At 51.7% G+C, this 24,775-nt stretch overlaps 3 protein-coding genes across 21 annotated transcripts in view; 1 reads left to right on the top strand and 2 right to left on the bottom strand.

Annotated features, from left to right (window-relative positions):
* Window positions 1–19,688, top strand: part of SCNN1B (sodium channel epithelial 1 subunit beta) — a 44,057-nt gene extending 24,369 nt beyond the window's left edge. For 5 of the 6 annotated variants that reach the window (XM_084819137.1, XM_084819139.1, XM_084819142.1 and 2 more), the window contains 10 exons: window positions 3,273–3,376; window positions 4,616–4,779; window positions 5,289–5,387; window positions 9,215–9,313; window positions 9,646–9,763; window positions 10,393–10,468; window positions 10,881–10,938; window positions 11,738–11,799; window positions 17,627–17,702; window positions 18,475–19,688. In XM_084819137.1, the coding sequence (XP_084675263.1) occupies window positions 3,273–3,376; window positions 4,616–4,779; window positions 5,289–5,387; window positions 9,215–9,313; window positions 9,646–9,763; window positions 10,393–10,468; window positions 10,881–10,938; window positions 11,738–11,799; window positions 17,627–17,702; window positions 18,475–18,876 (1,258 nt within the window). In that variant the 3' untranslated portion in view covers window positions 18,877–19,688. The remainder of the gene's footprint in view (window positions 1–3,272; window positions 3,377–4,615; window positions 4,780–5,288; window positions 5,388–9,214; window positions 9,314–9,645; window positions 9,764–10,392; window positions 10,469–10,880; window positions 10,939–11,737; window positions 11,800–17,626; window positions 17,703–18,474) is intronic. The other variant, XM_084819140.1, reaches the window with a different exon arrangement.
* Window positions 1,458–24,129, bottom strand: LOC146336838 (uncharacterized). Of its 2 annotated transcripts, none has more exons than XM_084819144.1 (3): window positions 24,040–24,129; window positions 7,108–7,316; window positions 1,458–1,828 (listed from the first exon to the last, which is right to left on the bottom strand). In XM_084819144.1, exons 1-3 carry the CDS (start codon window positions 24,110–24,112, stop codon window positions 1,550–1,552), a joined length of 561 nt encoding a protein of 186 aa, XP_084675270.1. In that variant the 5' UTR covers window positions 24,113–24,129; the 3' UTR covers window positions 1,458–1,549. The 2 variants fall into 2 exon arrangements, with proteins under 2 accessions (XP_084675270.1, XP_084675271.1); XM_084819145.1 differs by lacking the exon at window positions 1,458–1,828 and adding an exon at window positions 6,097–6,477 and having other exon boundaries at window positions 24,040–24,123.
* Window positions 19,900–24,775, bottom strand: part of COG7 (component of oligomeric golgi complex 7) — a 57,166-nt gene continuing 52,290 nt past the window's right edge. For 6 of the 13 annotated variants that reach the window (XM_084819122.1, XM_084819120.1, XM_084819118.1 and 3 more), the window contains one exon: window positions 21,211–24,717. In XM_084819122.1, coding sequence (XP_084675248.1) covers window positions 24,551–24,717 — 167 coding nt within the window. In that variant the 3' untranslated portion in view covers window positions 21,211–24,550. Of the gene's footprint in view, window positions 24,718–24,775 lie in introns of all 13 variants that reach the window. The other 7 variants (XR_014785629.1, XR_014785628.1, XR_014785630.1 and 4 more) reach the window with 2 other exon arrangements.

Here is a 24,775-nt window from a genome sequence, read left to right as displayed (position 1 = left end):
GACTCATGAGGGGTTAGCTTGTTGGAGGGTGGTCCCCACCCACAATGGGTTAATTACCCCTACTAGGCCACCCTTGTGACCCACACTCTGCAGAAGGGGTAAAGGGCCCCACAGTGGCTTACAGTGCTGTCCGGCAAGCATGCATGAGTAACAGGGACCTGCCATGAAGCCGCATGCCTAGAGCAGCCGAAAATGCTGCCGCCACTCAGCTCAACAGATCTCTGTGGCCAAGATCTGCTTAGCAACAAATGCAGCGGCCGCTGGGAATGCTTTTCTGCCACGGAGGCCGCTGGGATGCAATGCTGCTGGGCCTGGAGGACCCTGGCAGGGGTGTGCTTCGGGATAAGCAAGTGAGCCGGGCTGTGCAGCATGGTTGCACGGCTGTGTGTCGGGAGGGCGGCCCGTTCTTTCGGTAACCCTCTCCGCAGAGTGGGCACCGAACCACCATGGGTTAATGTTACATGTGAACAGGCCCAGTGTCTAATCACCTACTGGTCAAAAAGCTTGAGCCTTCAAGTTAGGCAGAAGTCTTCTTCAGACATAGTGTTCAAAGCACACATCATAATAAAAGTATGATGTCAACATGGTACGGCTGTGTTCTTCAGTATGGCTGTTGTAACTAGAATGGTGTCAACTGGGCTATGAAGCCCCTGGAACACTCCAAAAGCATGAGACAAGCGCCAAGTATGATCAACAGTCTGGTCTTGCTTTGAGCACTGAATTGCCGGTGCCTGCAGAAGAGCTCTGTATAACTACAGAGCTTGCTGCCTGCAGCTTGAACACATGCAGTCCTATCCAATAATTGCCTGGCTTGTTCTAAACATGGCTAGTAAAGGGCTTTTCTGCTGCTGACTCACCCCGTCCAGTACACTGCAGTGAATTATCAGTCAGCAAACACTGGGCTATTTAATTAGACTGGGAACAGATTGGTTATCACCGCTCCAGGCTAAGCAGTGACCTCAGCTTGCCGCACCCGTGTTCTCCTGGCTACATGCCAAATTTCTGAAGCCCAAGAAAGAGCCGTACTAATGTTGTGTTCCAGTGAGCCGGAATGAGAGGTGCCTCCTTCCTCCTGCCGGCTGCTTCATCGGACTTCTCACATTGGCTGTGGCTGCAGCAATGGTAGCCTGGGTGCCCGTCCCGCTCAGAGGCGTGCAGGGAGGACTGGGGCTGCCCCAGCATGGCCCGCAGCCACATGCCCAGATCCAGGTGTCTCCTACAAAGACAGGTGCTGGGTTTGTGCTTGCCACGAAGTCACAGCCTCTGCCTTCCCCCTTCACCTCACATGTCTGAGGCCTGCCTATGGATTGTGGTGATGGAAAGGCGAAAGTAGCCCCTTCCCTCCCTCCTCCCCCCCTTCTTCATGGCTTAGGCCTAGCACTGAATGGGTTCTGGTCAAAGCCCTGCGCTGGTACAGAGCCCTAGCATTGGAGGGGGGGCCATTGGGCCATCTCCACTAAGCCCCTGCTCAAAGCAGGAAATCCAGAGCGAGGGCATCCCTGTAGATGCCTGTCCAGCCCCCTGCTTGAGGACTTCCAGCGAGGCAGACTCACCCAGCACCCCTGGGAATGGGTTCCCTTCTGGAGCTGCTCTCACCGTTTGAGCAATATCTCCCCTCCTGTAACGTGAGCCCCTTAGATCTAGTCATATCCTCTGGGGTCATGCTAGCCTGTCCCTCCCTCCTCGACCTTCTCTTCCCCAGGCTAAAGAGACCCAGTTCTTCATAGGACGTGTTTTCTGTACTGCATTTCTCTGAACCTGTTCCAATTTGTCTATATTCTTCTGAAAGTGCAGCACCCAGAAGTGGAGACAGGATTCCAGGAGAAATCTGACAAGTGGAGAAAAAAGTGCAACATTTACCTCCACGACATAGAAACTGGCTCTGTTAATGCAGCCTAATATCGCATTATCTTTTCTCGATTGCCTACCCATCCCCCACACCTCCTCTGCTGCTTTGCATGATTCTGGCTGTATTTGACATTGATTGATTGCACTTCTATGCCACCCAATGGCTGAAGCACAACAATTACAACCATAAAAACCACCTTCCTTTCAGGGCGGTGGGGGCGGTGACATTTAGTTCGGAGGAAAGTCAAATGTCACCCACACATATTCCTGACCTTTCTTCTGCTCCAATTTTCTCTCCTGTGTGCAATCTGCTTTTGGCTGCAATAGCCTCCCAGCACCACGCCTCACGTATTCTGTTTGCAAGGCCCAGAAGTCCAGTGAGCAGCTGAGATAGCCTCAGGTGCATGTTCCTTGTGATGTCCTCCACACCTTCTGCGTCTGATTCTCTGAAAGAGGCAGCAAAGGGCTGGTCCCTGCCAGTTGGCTGCCTGCTAGCATCTCCTGCAGCAGCTACCTTCCGCCTTCATCAGGCACGGCAACCCTTCCTTCTTTTAACAACTGGCACCTGGGGCATCTCTGTCTAGAAGACTGTTTTTCTTAGAATGAGCCTGGGCCCTACTGGAGGTGCGGTTCTTTGGCTGCAGAAATGGTGATGGATGCCAGGACAGTTGGGAAACTGAGGCTGTCGCAAGAGATTGCCTCCCAGCATGTGCAGAGCCCCTTTCCCTTGCCAGTGATGCAACCACCAGCAGCCCCTGTTCTTCTGGACACCTATCACTAGTGCATTGGCCAGCGAGGAGAAGGAGCCCCCTTCTGCACACCTTCAATAAGGTTGCAGTTAATATTGCTCTTCGGGATGTTTTGCTGGGACAACTTTTGCTTATGCCACATTTTGGGTCTGACTGGCCTGTGAGCTTGGGGCTTTCTGTCTTCCCCTGTAGTGTGTAGCTTGACTCATTGGCTTGAGTCATCTGGAGCTCCCATATGTGCCTTTCTCAAGTGTTCCTAGTGTCTGCTTGTGGCACAGACTGTGTGTTGGTCTGATGGAGCGTTGGCTGGTCCCTACCAGCTCTGATTCTATCCTGCCGGCTCTTAGCACTTGATAAATACAGACAGTTAACTAGGCCCCTGAATGCTGCAGGTCTGGAGCTTTAGCAGTGGAAGGCCCAGGCCAAAACTCCCCTGTGCTGCACGCCACGACGCCTCAGCCCTAAGGCGTCTGGACAGGTACGAATGCTTTCAAAACCAGTTTTGTACACAGAAGATGCGCTAAAGAAGCGCTAGGAGGTTGTTAGTGTTGACTGTGTGTGACGGAGTGGCGATGAGCTTTCTCTAGAAGGACTAGCAAGTGCTCATCCAACCAGCCCCCCCCCCCCCATTTTGCTCCCTCTGAGGATCACCTTGATCACCTTGGCTTTTTTCAGAAACTTCACCCACCTCTACCACCCGGACCACGGCAACTGCTACGTCTTCAACTGGGGCATGGACAAGAAACTGCTCATCTCCTCCAATCCTGGGGCAGAGTTTGGTGGGTACCCTGGAATCACGGAAGAGCCAAAGAGGATGAAGGAGATGAACTGAGGCCTGGCTTTGCACGCGGGTCTGTCTGCCAGGCAGAGCGAGGCCCCGGCCGGGGGCGGGGGTGGGTGGGGCTGGGCAGCAGCAGCCCAGAGCCAGCCAGCCAGCCACAGTGCTGTGTGTGCCCTGCAGCCTGCCCGCCCCCCGGAGCCAGCCTGCTGTCCTCGCATGCGGCAGGTGCTGCTGGCCTGTCTCTTGTGTAAAACGAGATGCGGCTGCCAGTTCAGTTCCGTACATGGCGCGGGGAGGGGCCCCCCGTTGCCCTCTGCCTCAGACAGCGAAGTGCCGTGGGCCGGCTCGCTTCCTCTTCTGGCTGTGGGTGTGAGAGACACACATGCACACACTGGAGTCCGACGGGGCCACTGTGAAACCTTGTTTATCATCTACAGCTGAAGAGAATCTGGCGGGGAAAGCGCCGGTCAGGCTGGGCACTGCTTCTCTCAGTGTAGCTGCAGAGCTCGCTGCCTGTGGCATGAGGGTGAGCTGTCCAGCCCTTGGGCTTCCCCAAGGCACCTGGCTGGCTGCTGCGGGAACAGAGTGCTGGGCGAGGGAGGCCTTTGGCCTGAGGCAGCACCATTCTTCATGCGTGCTTGTGACCTGCCACCCACAGAGATCGGAAGAGAATGTGACACACTCTTTTTCCCTGCTCCCCTCCAGGGCATATTAAACTAAGCCAGGGGTCCCCAGGCTTTTTGGGCCTGTGGACATTCGAGAAACTGTCATAGGTACCACCACAAAATGGCTGCCATGGGGGCATGGCTAGTTACAAAGGACAAGTAGCTTGCCCAAGAAACCGAGGTCAAGGCAGAGGAACATCGGAAGCTGCCTTAGACCAAGTTGGACCCTTGGTTCCTCTAGCCCAGTATTGTTGATGCTCACTGGCAGCAGCGGCTCTCCGGGGTTTCAGGCAGGAGTCCTTCCTGGCCCTACCTGGAGATGCCGGGGGTTGACCTGGGGGCCTTCTGCATGCCAAGCAGGGGCCCCACCACTGAGCCTCAGCCCCTCCCTAACCAGCTAACCAAAGATTGGGTCTCAACCCCAAATTCCAAAGCACATATTTGATCCCATAAAGAACAACAAAATGTCCTTTTCCTAGAAGGCAAGCTGGGTCCAGACACCCCCCCGCCCCGCTTTCTCACCAGGATCATCCGTCAAAAGCACACACTGACTGAAGGTTTTGCGCCCATAGGACTGAAGCTCATCCTGGACATCAGCCAAAAGGACTACATCCCGTACCTCACCTCAACTGCCGGGGCCCGGCTGATGCTGCACGAGCAGAAGAGCTTCCCTTTCCTGAAGGACCAGGGCATCTATGCCATGTCTGGGACCGAGACATCCGTTGGCGTTCTGGTGGTACGCGGAGTGTTCCAATTGGGTGGAGAATGGGGGCCATGCCGCGTGAACCACTTCCTGCCATGACATCCAGGAGACCACTTGTGGGGAGCTGGGACACTGTTTGTGGAAGGCTCAGATGCCAAATCTTGGCTGAACAGCCGCAGCTTGAAGCCAAGCTCTCCAGCAAGAAATAGGGGAAGGGCACCTATTTGTCTGCACCTAAAATGCTGCCCCCCCAAGAACTGTGATGGGGGCGGGAGTTGTGTGTGTGGGGTGTTCTTACTGTCAAGCAGACTCTTATTGCTGTGGGTTTGTAGGTCTTCAAACAAGCCTGTTGGTGTTTCTGGTCTAATACTTTGATGGCATGCAGTAAATGGAGCGTTTATGCATCACTTAATTTTAGAGCAGCGTAGTTGCCGTTCAGGGATGTGGTGCATCCTTTGTGGGATGACAGCAGAGAGAGAATTGTGACCAACTGCCGTAGCATTTGTTCATGCCTCTGGATCTCTCTCTCTCTCTCTCTCTAGGATGAACTGGAGCGGATGGGCAATCCCTACAGTGACTGCACAGCAAATGGGTCAGACATACCTGTCCAGAATCTGTATGAAGACTACCTGGCTCTGCAGGTAATGGGACCCTCCCCCCTGCAGTCTGCATGCCTGCTTTTGCGGCTGTTTCCCTCTGAAACAGCCTCGGTGCTGCCCAACTGCCCGAGGAAGGGCTGCTCTGGACAGGAGGACTCAGGATGTCCCTCCAAACCGTCTCACAAGTTTTGTGAATGCACGAGCGGGGAGGGCTCTTGCCAGCTGGCCAGCCCCCCCCCCCCCCGCAGCACATGTGCTGATTGCATGGGGGGGCCCTGTGCGGTGCGCTCCTGGGGCTCTTCTGATCTGGCTGGGCGGGCGGAGGAGCCCTGTGTGACGTAGCCCCGCACACCTGCCCCCGCAACGTTGACAGTGAAGGTGCAGCTGCTGGGAGGGGGCGCAGCCCGTGGGTGGTGGGATTCACCCCCACCCCTCCCCTCCCCTGAACAGATGGGGGGGATGGGGTGACACCCCAATCACATGTGGATACCTGAAGCACATACCAGTTGTGCCCCTGAACATGTGCAGATCTCTAAATCTGATATGGGGCCTTTGTGCATCGCTCTCCTGTAGAAAGAGGAATGTACCTGCATTGGGGGAATCTCCTGAAGTGGAAGGTGCATCACTCCCCATTTTGTTCATTCAATGTGAATACAGAAAGTGAAGCTTTCTCATGCTTCCTGAATGCTCATCAGCATCTGAAACCTTCCTAAGAAAAGCTGCACAGAGAAGACCAGAGTCCCTAAGAAGAAACAGACCCCCCCCCCCCACACACACACAGTGTGAAAATATAGTGAAATAGCCTCTGATCAACAGGATCAGTCCCGGCCTCTGAGGTATCAGTATGGTGACACCAGCCTTTCAGCGCCTGTGGGAACAGAAACGCCATACTCTGGCTTGCTGGGTGTGGTGGCCGAGAAATGTGAGAAGTGCTCCCCGAAACACAGCCAGGAGTTCTGAAACTCTTTCCCAGTCCTGAGTCCCCTGGCATGGAGGGCTGAGAGACCTCCAGAGGGCTTTGGCCCCTTGTCAGGGCTACAGACCTGCTGTTCATACTGGGACCGCACATTGGGTGGGGTTGCATGATTCTGCGTTTTCCCTGGCAGGTTTTTTCTTCTTCCAAGAGATGCACCTGTGGGAGGTTGGGATCTTGAGCAGTGGTCCAGCTGGGGTAGCGGTGGAGATGTGTGGAGAGAATTGGGATGGGGGAGAGAAGTGCCTCATCAACCTAGCCCCTGCCGGCTGTTTGCCCACTCAAAATCACGCTCCCAGAGCTGTCTTCCTCCTACGGCGGAAAAGCCACAGAGATGCGTGTCTTTTCCTCTACAGATGAGAGAGCTGCTGGGGGACATATTTTGAGCAAACAACTGGCAGGGAAAAGATGAACTGGCCTCCTCCCTTCCTGGCCCCTGTCTTGCTCCTCTGCTCAAAAGTCCAGTCCTCACCCAGGAGTTTTTCTCAGGGCAGGGGGGGGGTCATAGGCAGTGTGTAGCTTGGCTCTGTGAAGTCAGGGCCCAGGAGCCCCCATGGGCTGCCCTCCCAGATGTCAGTCAGGATTCAGTATCTGCTCTCCTAATATTAAGGTATCCTGAGCTCCTTCTGCCGTGGATGTCTTTCTCTGAGAGGGATCTCGGTGCCAGAACCCAAGACTGATGGGGTTGAGGCACACCTTGGCTCCCAAACCAGCTGAAGAACCTGCGGGCAAGGTGTCCCTAGGTGTGTGCAGAGTGTCTTTCCCTCTTCACTGAGGGATCTCGCTTACCCTTGTGTTGCTGACTATGAGGCAGGTGCTTCCAGGCCCGAGGCCCACGGTCGTGCACTCCCAAGCATTTTGTTTTTCCGTGGAAGCCATGTTTCCTTTGGCTCCCCACGTGCAGCAGAGAAGATGGTTGAGCAGCTTGCTGGGGCTGTCCTTGTCCCTTCTCCTTGCGGGAGTCATTCGTCCTCCTTGGCTCTTTGCTCTGCTGCTTTCTGCAAAGCAAGTAGAATGGCAAGTTTCCCAGCATTCCTCGCTGTTGCACAAAGTCCCAGGTGTCACTTACAAGCACCCCCTGCCCAGAAAATGCGGCCTGTGTTTCAGTCTGGCTCCTGAGGGCAGAATGCAGGAGGCTGAGCAGCCATCTGCCCCCTGGGTCCCTCTGGCCACCGTCAGCCCAGCCAGGGCCTGAGCACGGCATGTCGCCCTTGCTCTCCCAGCTATCTGCCTTGCACAGAGTCAGGCCGTGGCTCCATGCAGCCCAGAGCACTGCCCGCTGACTGGCAGCAGTTCGCCAGGGCTGCTCTCCACCCTGTCGCCCGCGATCCTTCGGAGGGGATGTGCCGGGGGTGTGTGGACAGGACCCAGGACTCTGTGCATGAAGGAGGGCCCTGGGCCCGGCCCCTCCCAAGGCTTGTGCTGTGCTTGGCACCGAGGCTGCTGGGCAGCTCTCCAGGAGCGGGTAGCAGTGTGTTTGGATTCCCCATGTCATCCTTAGTCCCCCCTATTATTTAGGTTTCATTGACGTAACAATTCATAAGGCAATATTGTTAAGTATGAACTTGGCAGAATGAGTGCTGTATGCTCTTTTTAAAAAATAATCCCTCTAAATCCAACAGCTTCTGTAATTTGGAGTGTTGTAAACAAAAACTGAATAGGGGTGACGGGGAGTGGGGGTGACTGGGAAGCCCCCAGGCAATGGGCAAAGGGGGTGGCTAGCAGTGGCTGTGTGCATTGTGCACTGCTGTGATCATGCCACGCAAGGGCAGAAATTTGGGACGAACTAGAAGAGACACCATTCATCTGACAATTATAAAAGTAAATGGTGCCAATGCAAATAGCAGGTGCAGGGCCCTCGGCTGGATTGAGACCACTACAAGGGGCAAAGGGTTGAGGCCCCCTAACCCCTCCTGGGTTTTTTGGCCTGGGGGCTACATTCCAATTTGGGAAGGGTCTGGGAGGGGGGGTGTCTTCCCACAGAAGGCAGGATAAGGACTGAGAAAGCAAAGTGGGCAGGGCCAGGTGTAATTCTTACAAATGTGGACATTTTCCCACCAAACATGTAACACACTGCTCAGTTTGATGCATGTCTGCTCAAGAGTAAGCCCCAGTGCAACAGCTTTCATGCCTGCAAAGGACAGTTCAGTTCTGTGCAATGTAAATGGTGGGTGATTGCAGAAAATGGTTCAGAAGCATGTCTCTTCTTCCATCACTGAAGGCTGATGGTCTTCCTCTGCCTTGGCTGCTCCATGTGCTTGAAGGGGAAGCCACTGTTTTTTCCCCAAGTAATGTCAATGAGGTCAAAGTCTGCAGTGGAGAAATGGATGGTAAATATATGCCAGATGAGACTGTGGGGGGAACCAAAGAGGGAAAAACCAACGCTGCAGATCCGACTCTTGACTGGCAATCAGCTGGCACTTCCTTGTCCTCAAGAGCAGAAGAATTTCTGGGGGAAAGTTTCATCCGAAAGTGTGCTTGAAATTAGGAAAAGCATAGAGATTTTTGGAGGAGCCTTGGTTTAGGGTTAATGCAGTTACGTTTCTTAAACACCTCCCAATTTGCTGAAGGGCCTTGTCCAAACAGAAGAGTTGAGCCACTTAGAAATCCCAATTCTGTGGTGGGACAATGGATAGATTCAGACAAATGGAGCTTCCCCAACATATGTGTGCGGGGGGGCTGTTTTTGATTTTGGTTTTCCTTGTTACTGCGCATTGTGAATGGAGTGGAATCCATTTGTCTAAACGCTCAGCAGCACAAGATAGATCCCACTGTTCACAGAAGAAACTGTGGATGCCTAAGTTGTCTAGATTGCTCTTCCCTTTTAAGGTCTGGGAAGAGTGGTAAGGAAGGAATTCCCGGCACATCAGTCTGTAAGTTTTCCTATTCTCCACAGGGTGAAATAAGACTGCCTGAGCCCTGTATCAACTGCACAGATGACGACAGCAGAATTGGCCGTTCAGGAAGCCAATACAGAATGATGTATTCTATCCAGGTGAATAACAGAGATGCCTCTTCCTCCTTTGGTTGAATTGCCTCTCCTTGGGCTCTTCTCTGTGCAGTTTCAAGAAGGCCTGAAAGTGCTGCAATGCTAGTCTAAAGTGGCTCATGGTCTGTCTGTCTGTAATTCAATGCACTTCTACCTAGAACCACATCTGTTGTTGCTCAGTTGGTCTCCCTTCTCAGGAAGGCAAAAGAGAGAGACTTCGCCAAGGTCACCCTATGGCTGAGCTCAGAGACCTGAGCCTGGGCCTCTCAGCGCTTTGGAACACGCCGGCTCTCAGCACCTCTATTTCTAACCAGGATCTTCTGCTCCTCCTCCTCCAGGCCTGCCTGCGCTCTTGCTTCCAAGCTCAGATGGTGGAGAACTGCAAGTGTGGTCACTACTCCTTCCCTCTGCCCAAACGGGCAAATTACTGCAACAGTGAAGACTTCCCGGACTGGGGTGAGAACACGCACAGGATGGGCACAGTCAGCTTGCGCTGGGGCCTGAGCGAGGAGGAGCGAGTGGGCTGCGGTAGATGAGGCAGGGCTGTAAGCAACCCAGCGGGAGCTGAGTGCCCAGGCTGTGCGAAGAGGGAGACGCCATGGAGGCTGATGCCATTTTGGGAAAAGCCTGCATTTCGTGCTGTGTATGAAGTTCTGTGGTCACTTCCCCGCCTCTTCATTTAAGAGATCTAATAACACCTTTATCCTGAATATTTAAGCCCATTTCCAAGCAATCAAGGAACACTGGAAAGCTGTGTACTACTTTGAATGAGATTGGATTTGACATTATTCTTACAAATTTACCAATCAGTCTTAAAACTTTGGTTCTGTTTTTTAAAGCATCCTTCCATTGGGTTTTAGGGGTGAAATTTCAAAGCTTGTAACTTTAGATTCAGATTGTGAATACATTAGCAATTTCGTGGGAAACTTAGTTTCAGCTCCAGCCAATGCAAGGGGCAACTTGAGTTGGGGGTGGATGCAGACATTTTACAGGAACAAAGCTCCTCCAACCAGCATCAAGTCAATGCACAACAAACATCCCTAGCAAAGTCAATGCACAGATTGTGTTTTGTTTTCACCACACAGCATATTGCTATTCCACTCTGCGTGAGAGTCTGGACCATCGACAGGTTTGCATCAAGTCTTGTAAAGAGACCTGCAAGTAAGTGCAAAGGGCATCCTGGGCAGCTCTTGAGGCAGAGATGTTCTGCTCTTCATATTGCCCTGATTTAAATGCCTCTCCTTGAGGGCAGCTTGAATAATCAAGCTTGGAGAGATTGGCTGAGTTCGCACGATCACCACGGCTTAAGCAAGCGACAGTGGCTTATTGAAACCACAGCACATGCCAGGTGCCATTTGCCTAATCACCCACCTAGCCGTGGCTTGTCGTACTCTATTCTGTTCTGTTCTATTTGTATCCTGCCTTTCTACCAAAAAGTGGCTCCCAAGGCGGCTCAAGGTGTCTAAACCCTGGGTGGTATGGCTTGTTGGAGCGGGAAACAACCCTCAGCAACCACTGGGCTGAGGGGGAAAGGCCCTTGGGTGTGACTCTGTTTTCCAATCTTCTTCTCCAGCAACACCCAGTACAAGATGACCATTTCCATGGCTGATTGGCCTTCTGAAGCTTCTGAGGTAGGTTGTGCCTTTTATCTGATTCTTAGAAATATGCAGGGGGCAGCTACTTGGCAACGGAGTTGGGTAGATCCTTGCATTATTGTTTTTAATCCACTCAAACCTACAGGCTCCAGCTGGGTAAGATTAAATTAAAAGAACTACCAAGGCAGCTAAATTAAAATGAATATAACTGATTCAATATTACGTATCTTAAAACCCCTATTTTAATGCTTTATAGTTCTAAAAACGTGCATCACATTAGAAAGGCAATTAATATGTTCTAAATTATTTATTTCCAAGCACCTAATGCTGCACTAGTCACTGTACAAGTAAGGAAAAAAGTTCCTCCCAACAGTTTTGTCACTAGTCTAAGAGCAGCTCCATCAGTGTGACTCCCTGCCACCAAATAAGGTCTTAGAATGTGTCAGTGGATGCAGATATGTGGGGCAGCCACTGGAAATGCCACTGTGCATGCCTGCAGAGGACCAGTGGTACTGCTTAGTTGATCTGTAAGGTCCTGAGAGAAGCAGCACTATAGAAAGAGGAATGTGGGAAGCAGGCAGGCACCTGATGTCACCAGGACCCACACAGGCATGCAGGGGGGAATTCAGCAGGGTGGAGGGCATGCAGCTCCCCACTCCTGCTGGTGTTGCCACATTGGGCCCAGATGTCTGACCTACAGGGATTGGATACACCAAAGGAGTATCCCCACATGAGCACCCAAAGAAAAGCCACCAGTCTTTGGCTCACCTGCATTTGGCCTCTCGCTTACGTGCCTGCACTCAAGTTATGGCATCCTTTTGTTTCCTGTTTCTAGGACTGGATTTTCCATATTTTATCCTATGAAAGGGATATGTCTACCAATGTGACTCTGGATAGGTAAGTTAAGTAAAAGTGAGTTCCTCCCTGAGCTACAGGAGCAGGTGAGGAGGACCCCTGGTTATAATGGGGAGATGTGCGGAAGCAGGAGCGTGGAAGGCATCTGTTCTAGCGTGGGGCAGATGGGGGTGCTGGGAAAGGCAGCTCGCTAGCAACATGTTGTGAACTTGTGGAAGTTAAGGTCCGCGTGGGGCGATGGCTGGAATGTGTTCATGGGGCGCCTCACCCTGGAGGAGTGAGAGGTTTATGCTGGGGCTCCCAGCCTGTTGCCACCGCTTGAGTCACCTTCTGTTACCCTGTACCCTCAAGTATACTCTGGTAAATTTGTTGCTGCTGCTTTGAAAGCTGCTAGCCCTACCTGTATGGGAACTTTGTCCAAGCCATACTGGATATGCAACTAATCTTCCTTTAAATACCAAAACCAACTTCAGTCATTCTCATCAAGACAAGTAAATATTTAAACCGTAATAGACAAAGGCCCTATATGGCCATTCAGGCATATGTGACACAAATTGCAAGAGTCTGTTTCCTGCCTCCTAACTGAGCAGAGCAGAGGAAGCTGCTCCACCTGGTCTAGGGGCTATACAAGGAAGCAAGCTCCTAGAGGGAGAGCGATCAGAGCGAGCAAACAGGGCGAGCAAACAGGAGTTGGCCAGGGGAGTTGCAGTGGAAGAGGAGACAAAGGCAAAGTGTGGGCCGGTGTTTTTAACCTCCAGTGAATAGAGGACAAAGCACAGGCTACTCCAGTACAATCAGACAGCTAGAAACATAAAGGGAATAGAGACTATGGAAGGAAAAGACTGTCCAGTGGTGGTGACCTGCCAGGTCTGTGCAATGTTTGTTTTCTTGCCTGAGCTCAGCATGGCCTACATGTGCAACAAGTGCAAGTTAATCATGCTGTTGGAAGAAAAAGTAAGAGGACTGGAGCGGCGAGTGTTGACCCTCCAGGGAATAAGAGATCATGAAGAGTTCTTGGACAGAACGGTGGAACTACAGCAGCAAAGGGAAGACCAGAAGCTTGAAGAGCAACTGCCGGCTGATGCAGAAGACGAAAATGCTGAGGCAAGGAAAAATGAAGTAGGAAATACTCCTTGGAAAAGGGTGACAGGAGCAGAAGAACTAGAAGCCACTCTGCCCTGGTGGAAGCAGTGGAGCTATGGAACCGTTTCCAGGTACTTGAGGAGGAGACTGGAGGACAGCCTGCAGAGGAAGAATTACAGGGGAACCCGCATGAGAGTGAGCAAGAGGCTGAAGGTCAGTCAAACAGAGGCGATGAAACCAAGGCCTACAACAACAAGAAGAGTAGGAGTTGTGGGAGACTCCTTGCTGCGTGGGATCGAAAACTGAGTATGTCGTGAAAACCTGTGGACTCGCCAGGTATGCCCTCTCCCAGGAGGACAGATTAGAGACATGACTGAAGGGTTGCCTGCACTCATAAAGCCCACCGACAGGTATCCCTTTCTTCTCATCCATGTGGGAACAAATGATACCGCCAGGCAGAGCTACGAAGAAATCACGTCAGACTTTGAAGCTTTGGGAAGGAAACTCAACAACTTTGGGGCCCAGATAGTTTTCTCATCCATCCTTCCAGTAGTTAGAAGAGGGATAGAAAGGGAAAGAAAAATACTCCGGGTGAATGACTGGCTACAAAGGTGGTGCTGGCGCAAGAGATTTGTATTCTGGGACCACGGGCTATACTTCCTGGAAGATGGACTGTTGCCAAGGGATGGGCTGCACCTCACAAAGGCTGGGAAGAATGTATTTGGCCACAGCATGAAGAACTTCATCAGGACGGCGTTAAACTGAATCCTATGGGTGAAGGAGACGTAAAGTTAGGGGTAACAATGGTTGAAGGCTCATGCACCACAAGAGAGAGAACAGCTCTAATAGCACCCAATAATAGTCTTCAGAAACATGCAGGAAGCAAGCCAGACTATAAAGCACATGGCCTTCGATGTCTATACACTAATGCCCAGAGTATGGGAAACAAACAGAACGAACTTGAACTCTTAATACAGGAGGGAAATTATGACTTGATAGATGTAACTGAAACTTGGTGGGATGACTCCCAGGACTGGAATACAGCAATTGAAGGATAGAACTTGTTCAAAAAGAACAGGAGGAACATAAAGGGAGGTGGAGTTGCACTATATGTGAAAAATACATATCTCTGCACAGAAATACAGGTGGATGAGCTTGGTAGTCCCATCTAGAGCATCTGTGTTAAAATAAATGGAGCAGAGAATAAAAGGAACATGGTGGTCAGGGTCTACTACCAGCCACCCAATCAAGAAGATGAGGAAGAAACTTTTGAAAAGCAAATAGCCAATGTTTCAAGGAAGCATGATGTAGTAGTAATGGGGGACTTCAAATTCCCCAATATTTGTTGGGAGACAAATTCTGCAAAACATGGCCCCTCCAAGAGATTCCTGACTTGGGTTGCTGATAATTTCCTCCTACGGAAAGTAGAGGAAGGAAATAGAGGATTGGCTATCCTTGACTTGATCGTAACCAATAAGATGACTTAGTGGATAAAGTAGCAGTTCCGGGAACTCTGGGGGAAAGCAACCATGTTGTACTTGAGTTCTTGGTTCTAAAGGAAGCAAAAGCTGAGTGTAGCCAACCGCGTACCCTGGATTTTAGGAAAGCCGATTTTAATAAACTCAGAACAATGATAAGTAAGGTCCCATGGCAAACGACATGGGAAGTGCCAGATGACTGAAGGAGGGCTAATGTTGTCCCTGTCTTCAAAAAGGGTAAAAAGGAGGAACCTGGGAACTACAGACCATTCAGTCTGACATCAATCCCTGGGAAAATTCTGGAGCAGATCATAAAGCAATCCATCTGGAAGCACCTTGAAAACAAAGCAGCGATTACTCGAAGCCAACATGGATTTGTCAAGAACAAATCCTGCCAGATGAATCTGATTCATCTTTTGATCAGGTAACTTCCTTTGTGGACTGTGGGAATGCTGTGGACATCATATACCTCAACTTCAGCAAAGCTTTCGACAAAGCGCCCCATGATCTCCTGATGAGCAAACTAGCTCAAAGTGGGCTAGATTAAACAACGATCTGGTGGATCCACAGTTGGCTACAGAATCGGACTCAGTGCTTATCAATGGGACCTTCTCAAACTGGGGAGAGGTAACGAGTGGGGTACCGCAGGGCTCAGTCCTGGGCCCAGTGCTCTTCAGCATTTTTATTAATGACTTGGAGGAGGAGGTGCAGGGAATGCTGATCAAATTTGCGGATGACACGAAATGGGGTGGGATAGCTAATACCCTGGAAGACAGAAGCAAAGTGATCTTGATAGGCTGGAGCGCTGGGCAGAAAATAACAGAATGACATTTAATGGGGATAAATGGCAAGTTCTGCACCTAGGATAAAGAAACCAAATGCACAGTTACCAGACGGGGAATACTTGCCTTAATAATACTACAAGTGAGAAGCATCTTGGAATTGTTGATCACAAACTGAAGATGAGCCAACAATGTGATGTGGCTGTAAAAAAAGTACATGCTATTTTGGGCTGCATTAATAGAAGTATAGCTTCCAAATCACGTGAAGTACTGGTTCCCCTCTACTCAGCACTGGTTAGGCCTCATCTGGAGTACTGTGTCCAGTTCTGGGCACCACACTTTAAGAAGGCTGCAGACAAACTGGAGGGGGTTCAGAGGAGGGTAACAGAGATGATCAGGGGACTGGAAACAAAGCCCTGTGAGAGACTTAGACTGAGCGGAGACATGAGAACGCTCTTCAAGTCCCTGAAAGGCTGTCCCACAGAGGAAGGCCAGGATCTCTTTTCAATCATCCCAGAGTGCAGGACACGTAAGAATGGGCTCAAGTGTCAGGAAGCCAGATTCTGGCTGAACATCAGGAGAAACCTCCTGACTGTTAGAGCAATGCGACAATGGAACCAATTACCTGGGGAGGTGGTGGGCTCTCCACACTGGAGGCATTCAAGACGAGGCTGGACAGCCATCTGTCAGGGATGCTCTGACTTGGATTCCTGCACTGAGCAGGGGGTTGGACTCAATAGTCTTGTAGGCCCCTTCCAGCCCTACTATTCTGTGATCCTAAGAGGAGGAAGAGTGGGACTGTGCTGCCCCCTCTGTCACTTTTTTCCATGTGCTGCAGAGGGAGCCTGCTGTAAGTGTGCCATTGAGAACCTGATTTCCCAGGTCTCTAAATTGTGCAGGGAGCCTGTACCAGTACAGCGGGATCCCCCTGTGGAAGCTCCCTGTCCCACACACGGAAGAGGTACAGAAGGGCAGCAGCTAGTACAAGTCCTGCTCTCTCCCTCCTTGCACCATTTGCCCCCACGTGCTAAAGACCTTTGACTCCCAGTCCCGGCATGCCACTGTCCTAACTGCGTACTCCAGCCTCCCTTCGACTCCCTGCCTGCTTTGGGAACCACCCTGTTTGATCCCATCTCAAGAAAGAAGCCCAGTCACAGTCACTGCCATTTTGTCATCACCACAGCCAGCCAAAGCAATGTATTTGCCCCCCTTCCATAAAAACGAAGGGATAACTTCATTTTTCTCTAAATCTTTCTCTCTCTCTCATCTTCCAAGCTTTAACAAAGCCCACAGTTTGCCCCAGGGCAACAGGCAGCAGTGCCCCCCCCCCCCGGTGCCCTGGCTGCTGCCTGTTGCCCTGGGCTTCGCTTCTCGCACGGCTTCGCTTCTGCCAGCCACAGGGCAGAGAAAGGAGCACCGAACCCGCCGCCGTTGGCCCCCGAGACCTTACCAGTCCAGCAGCCCGATGGCTTCAGTGGCTTCTGATTCCCCCTTCTAACCCCCCAACCCCAGCGCTCAATTTGAAAGACTCCTGGAGCAGCAAAACCAGGCTGAGCGAGCCACAGCCGTTCAGGCAGGCACCGTGCCCCTTACCATAGCCCTGCTGCTGGGTGCCTTTCCCCTCCAGCGGTTGTGGAAGGCAACTCTGCGCCGTGGCCCAGCCCTTTCCTGCCTGCTTCAACCAGTTCCCTCCTGGCTGCTGCACAGCAGCAGGAAGCTGGCTTGCCAGCAGCTGGGCAACAGCCCCTGGCTTTACAGACCACCTTTGTAGCAGCCTTGCTGACCTCCAAGTCTGCGGCCGCACAAAGGAACTTCAGGGGTCTCTCGCGATGAGAGGAACCCAGCGGAGTGGCACAGCAGGCTGCCTGATGTAGGCCTGCTGAGCAGATCCCCAGCAGAGCGGGAAGACATTGGCAAACCTTCCCGGGCTTTGGCTGGGTCTTCAGAATAGTAACAGCTGGAGTCCTAGAAATGGCTTTCCAGAGGATCAGGCAAAAGTGGGCTACCTGCACCCCGCCCGAGGACTTGGCGGCTTTGCAGCACAGAAACGGGCTGCGCAGAACCATCCACCAACCCCATAAAACCTTTAGAGTAGAGAAAGCCAGGTTCACACTTGCTACCATGGGCCAGTAGTGCGCTCTGGGAGGAGATAAGCGTGGGGGAGAACCCTGTAGGCTGGATACCTGTAATAAATATATTGCAGTGTTGCCCAGTTAAACCGTAAAGGAAGTCCAGTCCCCCAGCCCTGACCAAGCAGCTGTTCCCAAACTTATTGCTTGCCTTTGTAGGTGACCCTCCATCCCTGACCACCCCCCCCATTTTCTGAGAAGGCTCCTCAGGCAGACATTTGTGTGTACAAGATAACCTTGTCAAGGGAAACATGGCAGCCAGGGTTGGGGGGGTCCCCTGAGCAACTGGGTAAGGTGTGGGGGCGATGGAAAGGGAGGAGCAGAATCTCGGACAACTTGGTAGGCCTGATGACTTCAGGAACAGGAACCATGTCAATTCTTTTCTTGCCTCCTGCAGAAATGGGATCATCAAACTGAATATCTATTTCCAAGAGTACAACTACCGAACCATCTCTGAATCAGCAGCTACAACTGTAAGTGGACCATCTAGACTTCAACCTTGCTGGAAAGGCCATGACATCTGGCCCGGGCTCATGTAAGCCTTTGTGGGTTGGTCCACGTCCCCATTCATCCTGCCATTGTGCGATGCAATGGGGGGGGGGGGTGTCAAGCAGTGATGAGAAGTGAGGTGATAGCCCAATCCCCTGAACTCGGTTCCCTCCTCCCAGATATTGGCCTTGGTTTCTCAGTGATGGAGGGAATGCACTCTGCTTCTGCCCTGGAGCATTCTTTTTAAATTACTATTGCCTTACATGTTGCAGCGATGAGTCCTGGTCTTTGCCTGGGGGCAGAGCTAAACTGGGGTGGGAGTGGGGCAGCATATGGACATGATTGTTCCTCAGCACTTGGACAAGATGGTGAGGAATTTCCAAGCAACATCTGAAAGCTCATTCAACTTGAGAACAAAACTTTGCACACACACAATGCAAACATCAAATTCACATTGAAGTTTTTAAATCTCCATTTCCAGCATCACTAGTTTCTTTAAAATCTGAAGTTGTTAAATTTCAAAGGAAACTCTCCTGGTATTGGCCCTCCGATTCAATGGCATCCTTACTTGGGAATGTTGCGGCAAAACAAACAAAGGCCAGTTAGGGCAGAAATACGGATTTTTGCAAGTAGTTCTAGGAAGGAGGACTTGTTGAGAACCCTCCAGGATTTATTCCCATGGAATAGCAAGCCCTTGGTCACAGCAAGCCGTGGCCCCCTGGCCGTCTTCTCACATTCTGATTCTCCCCATTGCAGATTGTCTCGCTTCTCTCAAATTTGGGTGGCCAGTTTGGCTTCTGGATGGGAGGTTCCGTGTTGTGCCTCATTGAGTTTGGCGAGATCCTCATTGACTTCCTGTGGATCACCATCCTGAAGTTTATTGCTTGGGGCAAGGGGCTGAAGCAGAGGCAGACCCAGACCTCAAGCCCTGATACATGCTCATCTGCGTCTAAGAAAATGGAGGCCCACACGAACCTGGGCTTCCAAGGGGAAGAGGCTGATGGTGTTCCCAGGAACGAAGGCTTGGTCATCATCGAAGCAGCATCAGAACCAGGCACCCCGCCTCCCAAGTATGACTCCCTGAGGGTGCCGCCTCTACACCTCATGGATCTGGACAGCGATGGAGAGGCTTCCGTAGTGGATCTGAATACAGCTTAATGCGGTATCTAGCATAACTGTGCCTGCAGCCCCCCAGCTCTTCCTGCCTTGTTTCATCCCCACTTGGACAGTGCAGGCTTCCTGCCCCACCCCATTTGGCTCCTCTTAGGAGTGTCAGCACCCTGTGGAAAAGTTAGGGGTCAAATAGTTGCTGCTAAAACAAAGCACTTTCTTTACTCATCTAACTTGGTTGGCCAACATTGGTTGGTGTAGGTATGCGTACGCTTCCGCTGAACTCTTCGCTGGGCAGGACCTCGGTTGTGGAAAACATGCTGTCCACCAACCTGAGTTGGCTCAGTCAAGGATCACATTTTGCCTGCTTTGGGGCCCTTCGTTTGTGTTAGTGTGTCCATGTACTTGACACTCCCCTGCTTTGCCAGGAAAGTACATGTCACCTCACCATCCCCATGGGTGAGTTTTGAGAGGTGACTCTAGGTGTAACGTTGCTGGGGGAGGGTCAGAGCCCTTTGTGGCAGAAGAGCCATCTGCAGTGATGGAAAACTTCACATGAGGTGGGCTTTCAGGCGGTTGTGGCCAGGCTCACAGAAACGGGACCAGTCCTTCGTCTCCTTATGCTTGTTTCATTAATTGTTCAGCTGTCATGTTCCACGCCTGCCAATGCCACTTCCGCCTAGGTCCGTGGGGCTAGCAATAAAAGCGATGGAAAAAGTACATCTCTGCTTCCTGGAACTGGCTGTTGTTCCTGTGCTGTCTTTGCTTTATTGAAACTGGTTAATGTGTGTAAGGTAAAGAACCACTTTATGCTCCAATAAAGAAACTGGCTACTCCATTTTCAAAGCAATTTCCCACAATAACCCAGTTTGGTTTGGGGATCAGGTTGGCTCTTTTCCTACCAGAACTGACCGAGGCTACCGTGTGCCTTCATTGGACCTGCGTTGTGTGCAGAGACCGCCACTCCTCAGTACAGGCAAGTGTAATGCACTGTTCTCTGAATATGTCCCCTTGAGAAGTGCAGGGGCACAATGGCATGTCCCCCAGCAGGGAAAAAGTCACATTTTCAATGGGTAATGCGCATGCCTTAAAAAAAATTTATTGGCACGCATTTATTGGTCAGGAAGAACAGTGAAAGCACCAGCAGCCCGTCTCTTTCTGGCCTCACTCTGACTAGGAGAAGAGACTGCAAAGTAGAATCAAAGAGCTAGAAATGGTAAACTAGTACTGTATCAAACTGCCCTCTCTAGGATGAAATCAGCTGAAGGAGGACTCCCCGGTATTATCAATTGTGGCCTAATGGGAGGAGCAGAGGAAGGATACTGCGGAGCTGGAAGGGTGCAGAAAAGGGCAACCGAAATGATCAAAACAAGAGTCTTGTGGAACCTTAAAGACCGAGACATTTATTATGACATAAGCTTTCATGGATAATAACTGTGCTAGTCTTTAAAGTACCACAAGACTCATTGTTGTTTTTGCCGGCGACCCCTCTGAAAATTGTAAAAATGATCAAGGGGCTGGAGCGGCGCCCCTGTGAGTAGCAGTTACAAAGTTTGGGGCTTTTCAGCTTATGAAAAGGGCAAGTGAGTGGGAACATGATAGACATATATAAAACTGTACATGGAATGGAGATGGCCAGTCTTAATTCATCATACTAGAATCCTGGTCACCCCATGAAGCTGACTGGGGGGAGATTCAGGACAGATAAAAGGAAGGGCTTCTTCACTCAGCACATGGTTAAAGTACAGAATTCGCTACCAGAACATGCAGTGATGGCTTTCAAAGGGGATTCGACAGATTTATGGAGGAGAAGGCTATGCGGTATCGGAGCCAATACGACTCTCAACACCAGCTGCTGGGGAGCATGAGCGGGAGGGTCCCATTGTGGTCATGCTCCACTTGTGGGTTTCCCACAGGCAGCTGGTTGGCCACTGAACAGAATGCTGGACTAGGTACACCTTTGACTTGTTCTACCTTTAGGGCTCTTCTTAACATTCTTATGGTATTGCAATATGGCTGTTTTTTGCACCTCTGGTCCGTAAAACAGGCAAGTGCTGTTTGTTGAAGGGTTAGGTGGGGGAAGGAAATACCTCTTAAAATCTTGTCTGCCTTTACCCTAGTGGAGCAGCTTCCACTTGAATGAACAATATGCTAAAACTGCACGCAGGCAAGTGCTGACTTTCCAGCCTCTAAAGCTCAAGCAGGCACTCTCAAACTGCACTCCCACAGCTGCCGCCACTGCTGCTCCTGCCTCTTGGAATGTTACTGCCTGAATTGCACCAGGTGCCTTGCAGATGGTTTGGTCATATACACGAACTGCCATTTTGCAAACTAGCGTTGTGTGAATTTGCAGTTACACATGCAGAAAGTAGTATCACTTTTAGACTTTACCACAGAAAGACCTGATTTTTAAAAAATAACCATAATAAAAAATAGAAAACTTAGAAACATGCAGGAAGAGACTTAGCATAGTCTTAAGAAGCATTCAGGCCTGAGCCTCTGTGGTAGACCAGGCCTAGTGCATCAGGGCTCTTCATGACCCCTTGTACCTCCCTTTGCTTAGCAGAATACATTCCACCCGGCCAGAACAGAGTGTGCTGCTGCTGGAGAGAGCAGGCCTAGCATAGCTGCGAGAACCCCACCCCCTGCTGGAAAGGCAAGGAAAATGCCCTCTGGCAGCCACTCCATGCCCCTGCCAAACTGCTCCACTAGGAACTGCACCTCTATACATGTGACTCTTGGTTGCCTGAACTGTACTCCCCCTAGAATTCGCCAGGGAGTTGGACTCCACCTGCCTCCTGCTAGAAGACTCGGCTGGCCCGGGAGGGCAAGTGCCTGTTATGTTCTGCGGCCCTCTATTATGGGCAGTGGTTGCCTCCTTTCTCATGGCAGCTGATACCTTTATATTCTCCATGCAAGCATATGGCTAGACAAGTACTCTCACCACAGCACTGAACACAGGAAAACAATGTTTTGCCACCGCCTCAGTGACATCTCCTGTACAAATAGGATTGCCGGGGAGCTGCCTTGGACTGGCCCGTGCTGAGAAGATGATGGGTAGAAAGCAGAATCGCAGGGAATGTGAGGGCACAGGCCAGCAGTAGGGCTGTGGACAACTGCTTGATCAACTAAGCAGCCAGCCACCTCCCACCCTACCCACCTAGTAGGACAAGTGTCCCTCCAGATGTTGAAACTCCCAGCACTGCACATGGCCAATGTGCAAGTATGGTGGGAGATGTAGGCCATACAGGTTCCCCACCGCTAACGTAGGAGGACAGAAAGACACTCGGAGTTGCAAAGAAGGGCCTGGCCCTCCCAATCTCCAGGCAGATCCAAAGCTTCCTCCAGGCTTGTGCCAGAGCCTTGTTGCAGTCTCTGCTGGGATGGGCGCTTCCCAGACAGGCAATTCTTTCCTGTTGCAAGACTCTCCCTCCCTGGGTGGATCGCAAGCTAAGCCATGAGCAAGCACATAAGAATTGACAGAGTAGTCAGGAGGGCAGAGAGCTGCTGAGCTTGGCTCGGGAACCTGTTCTGGGCAGCACAATCCAGTTCACACAGCCTCTCTCCCAGCTCTGACTCCCTCTGCCAGTGCCTTGGAAATGGGGCAGGTGCTACAGTCAAGGCAGACAAGCAGTACCTCAGCCACCCAAGCCCCCAATGAGAAGTCCATGGCCTGTCCACCCTTGCTTTTCCTCGCACAGCCCTTTAGCCAAAGCCTGGGAGTGCCTGGCAAGGGCACCTGGAGATACTGCACTGCCAGGCAAGGCAAAGCCTGGTCTTGGAAGCCCTCTGCTCCTCAGCCAGGCTTCATGGCAAACAGTAACACAAAGGGCAGATGCGCCATTAGCCAGAAGGCTCCATTAGCCACATTAGCCACTTCAAGATGCAGTGGCCCAGGCTTTGTATTGTGTCTCCCCCCCCCCCCCCCAAATTCCATCTTGGCAGAGAAGAGCAGCACACTCTGTCCCCTGGGCCTTGGGAAGCGCGCTCGCCCCCGTGCTGCCTGTTTGCAGAGCCAGTAAAAAAAGAAGTGGCAAGTGGGGCCTTGGGTGCTTGAGACAGGCCCTTCACTTGCTGCTTATGTAACTCCTTGCACCTGGCCAGGCCAAACAGTGCTAGCCCCAGCCTGGGGAAGGGAGCATTTGTACAGGCTACAATGGACTGGGCCAACTAAGGTGGGTGTACAGGGATGCGAGTCTTGAACTTCCCAGAACTCTAGCTGCTGAGTAGTTCTGTGAAATGCAAAAGTTGGTCCAGGAGAACAAAACGCATCACCTGCTTTTCTCTCCTATGCTTCGAGTCCAAAGGTCTGCTGCTTGGCAAGGCCAGCCCAAAATACCCAGCCCTCTGACACACCCAGGCAGCAACAACAGAGGAAGCTGCCTTCAGCCAGGCCAGGCCAGGCCAGACCAGCTGTCTGTTTAGGCCAGTACTGTCTACTGAGACTGGCAGTGGCTCCCCCGCTGCCTCCTACCAGACCCTTTTAGCTGGAGACTGACCCTGGGACCCCTAGAGGCAATGTGGGTCCTCTCCCAGGGAGGCTGAGGCACACCACACATCTGGACTGCAGCACACACAAACACTGGGGCTTCCCTGTCAGTGAGCATGCCAGGCCTGGTGCTACCAACCTTCCCAGTTGCCCCACATTCAGCTGAGGCAGGCATTAATTGCAGCTTTTCAGAACTGGCTGCAGCATACCCAAAGTAACTGGATTTCCGCAGGAAGGAATGCAAGTATTACATCCAGCTCTGCTAAATTAACATAGCCTCACACGGCACACAGCACTACTCTCATTACTGCAACCTACAGAACTGGTTTCTTCACTAGGCTTAGCACCAACAGGCCCATTCCTGATGACTGTGGAGGTTTCACCTGCTGTGCAAGGACACCCTTGAGCAAGAGGTACTTGCGGGCATCTCTGGCAGGCGTTGTACCCCATCATGCCAGATCCAGCACTAACCAACCAAACGGCCCCTTCTGCATCATCGGGCAGCAGCATCACACCTGCAACACTCCACCCACCCGCCTGACAATAGAGAGATGTGATTATGAAGCTGGGGCAGGTGTATGCATGGCTGAGCAAACATGTCAATCGTGCCCCTCCCCATTTGGACTCAGCACCATTCTTGATTTGCCTGAGGCCCAACCTGATCCCTCACCAGCCAGACCACCTACCCACTCCCTGGTTTGCTGACAGATTTGCACCGGTACCTGGATTCTGCCTGAAGTACAGGTTGGAACTTCCAGTTTCTCCACCGCATTTCTGGCAGGTTTGAGCTCCCATGTGTTGCAACTAGTATACTGGCCAGACCCCAATGAGAAGCCCATCTCCAGATCCCTCTCCTCTGCACCCCGTGAACCGCTGGTTTGGTCCTAGCAACCAGTCTCCCAGGTGTGGTCAGCCTGATGACAGGTCCCCAAATGCAAATGCCCACCCCCAGCCCACTTCACTGGGCAACAGCTGCCTCTTTAAGGAGTGTGTTGAGTTATGGCATTTATTGAGTTACTTGTAAAGAAAGCCTCTTCCTCTAACTGCACACCCATCATGTGTGCTCCAGTGGAGTCCCTCTGCACACCAGCAGCTGTTTCTCCCCCTGCAAGGCCATCCCTGTGGAGGGAGTGGGGCAGAGGATCTCCAGGAGACCATGCGGGCCTCACACCCCCAAGGCTGCATCAAGGTGCCAGTCTAGGACTCCAAGCTTCCACACAGCAGTTCAGGAATTCAATAATCTAGGCTCCTCATGGCTGCAATGCTGCTGGCCAAACGACGGGGGAAGTTTTTGGCTGCTTGCTTGTACTCCTCAGGTTTGGTCTTCAGGAGGGCAACGGTGTTCTGCAGAGCCTTGGAAGGCTGGAGACCCAAAGCGTCCATCACATTGACCAGGTAATCTGCAAGACCAAGCACCTGTCTGAGACAGAGAGGCCAGGCAGCCGTTCCTCCCACAAA

Source organism: Heloderma suspectum, chromosome 12, assembly GCF_057233095.1.
Source record: "Heloderma suspectum isolate Gila_16-S chromosome 12, 16-S_ref, whole genome shotgun sequence".
Lineage (NCBI taxonomy): Eukaryota > Metazoa > Chordata > Lepidosauria > Squamata > Helodermatidae > Heloderma > Heloderma suspectum.
Note: the sequence above shows the minus strand (reverse complement) of the source record. Positions and strands in the feature narration are given on the sequence as shown.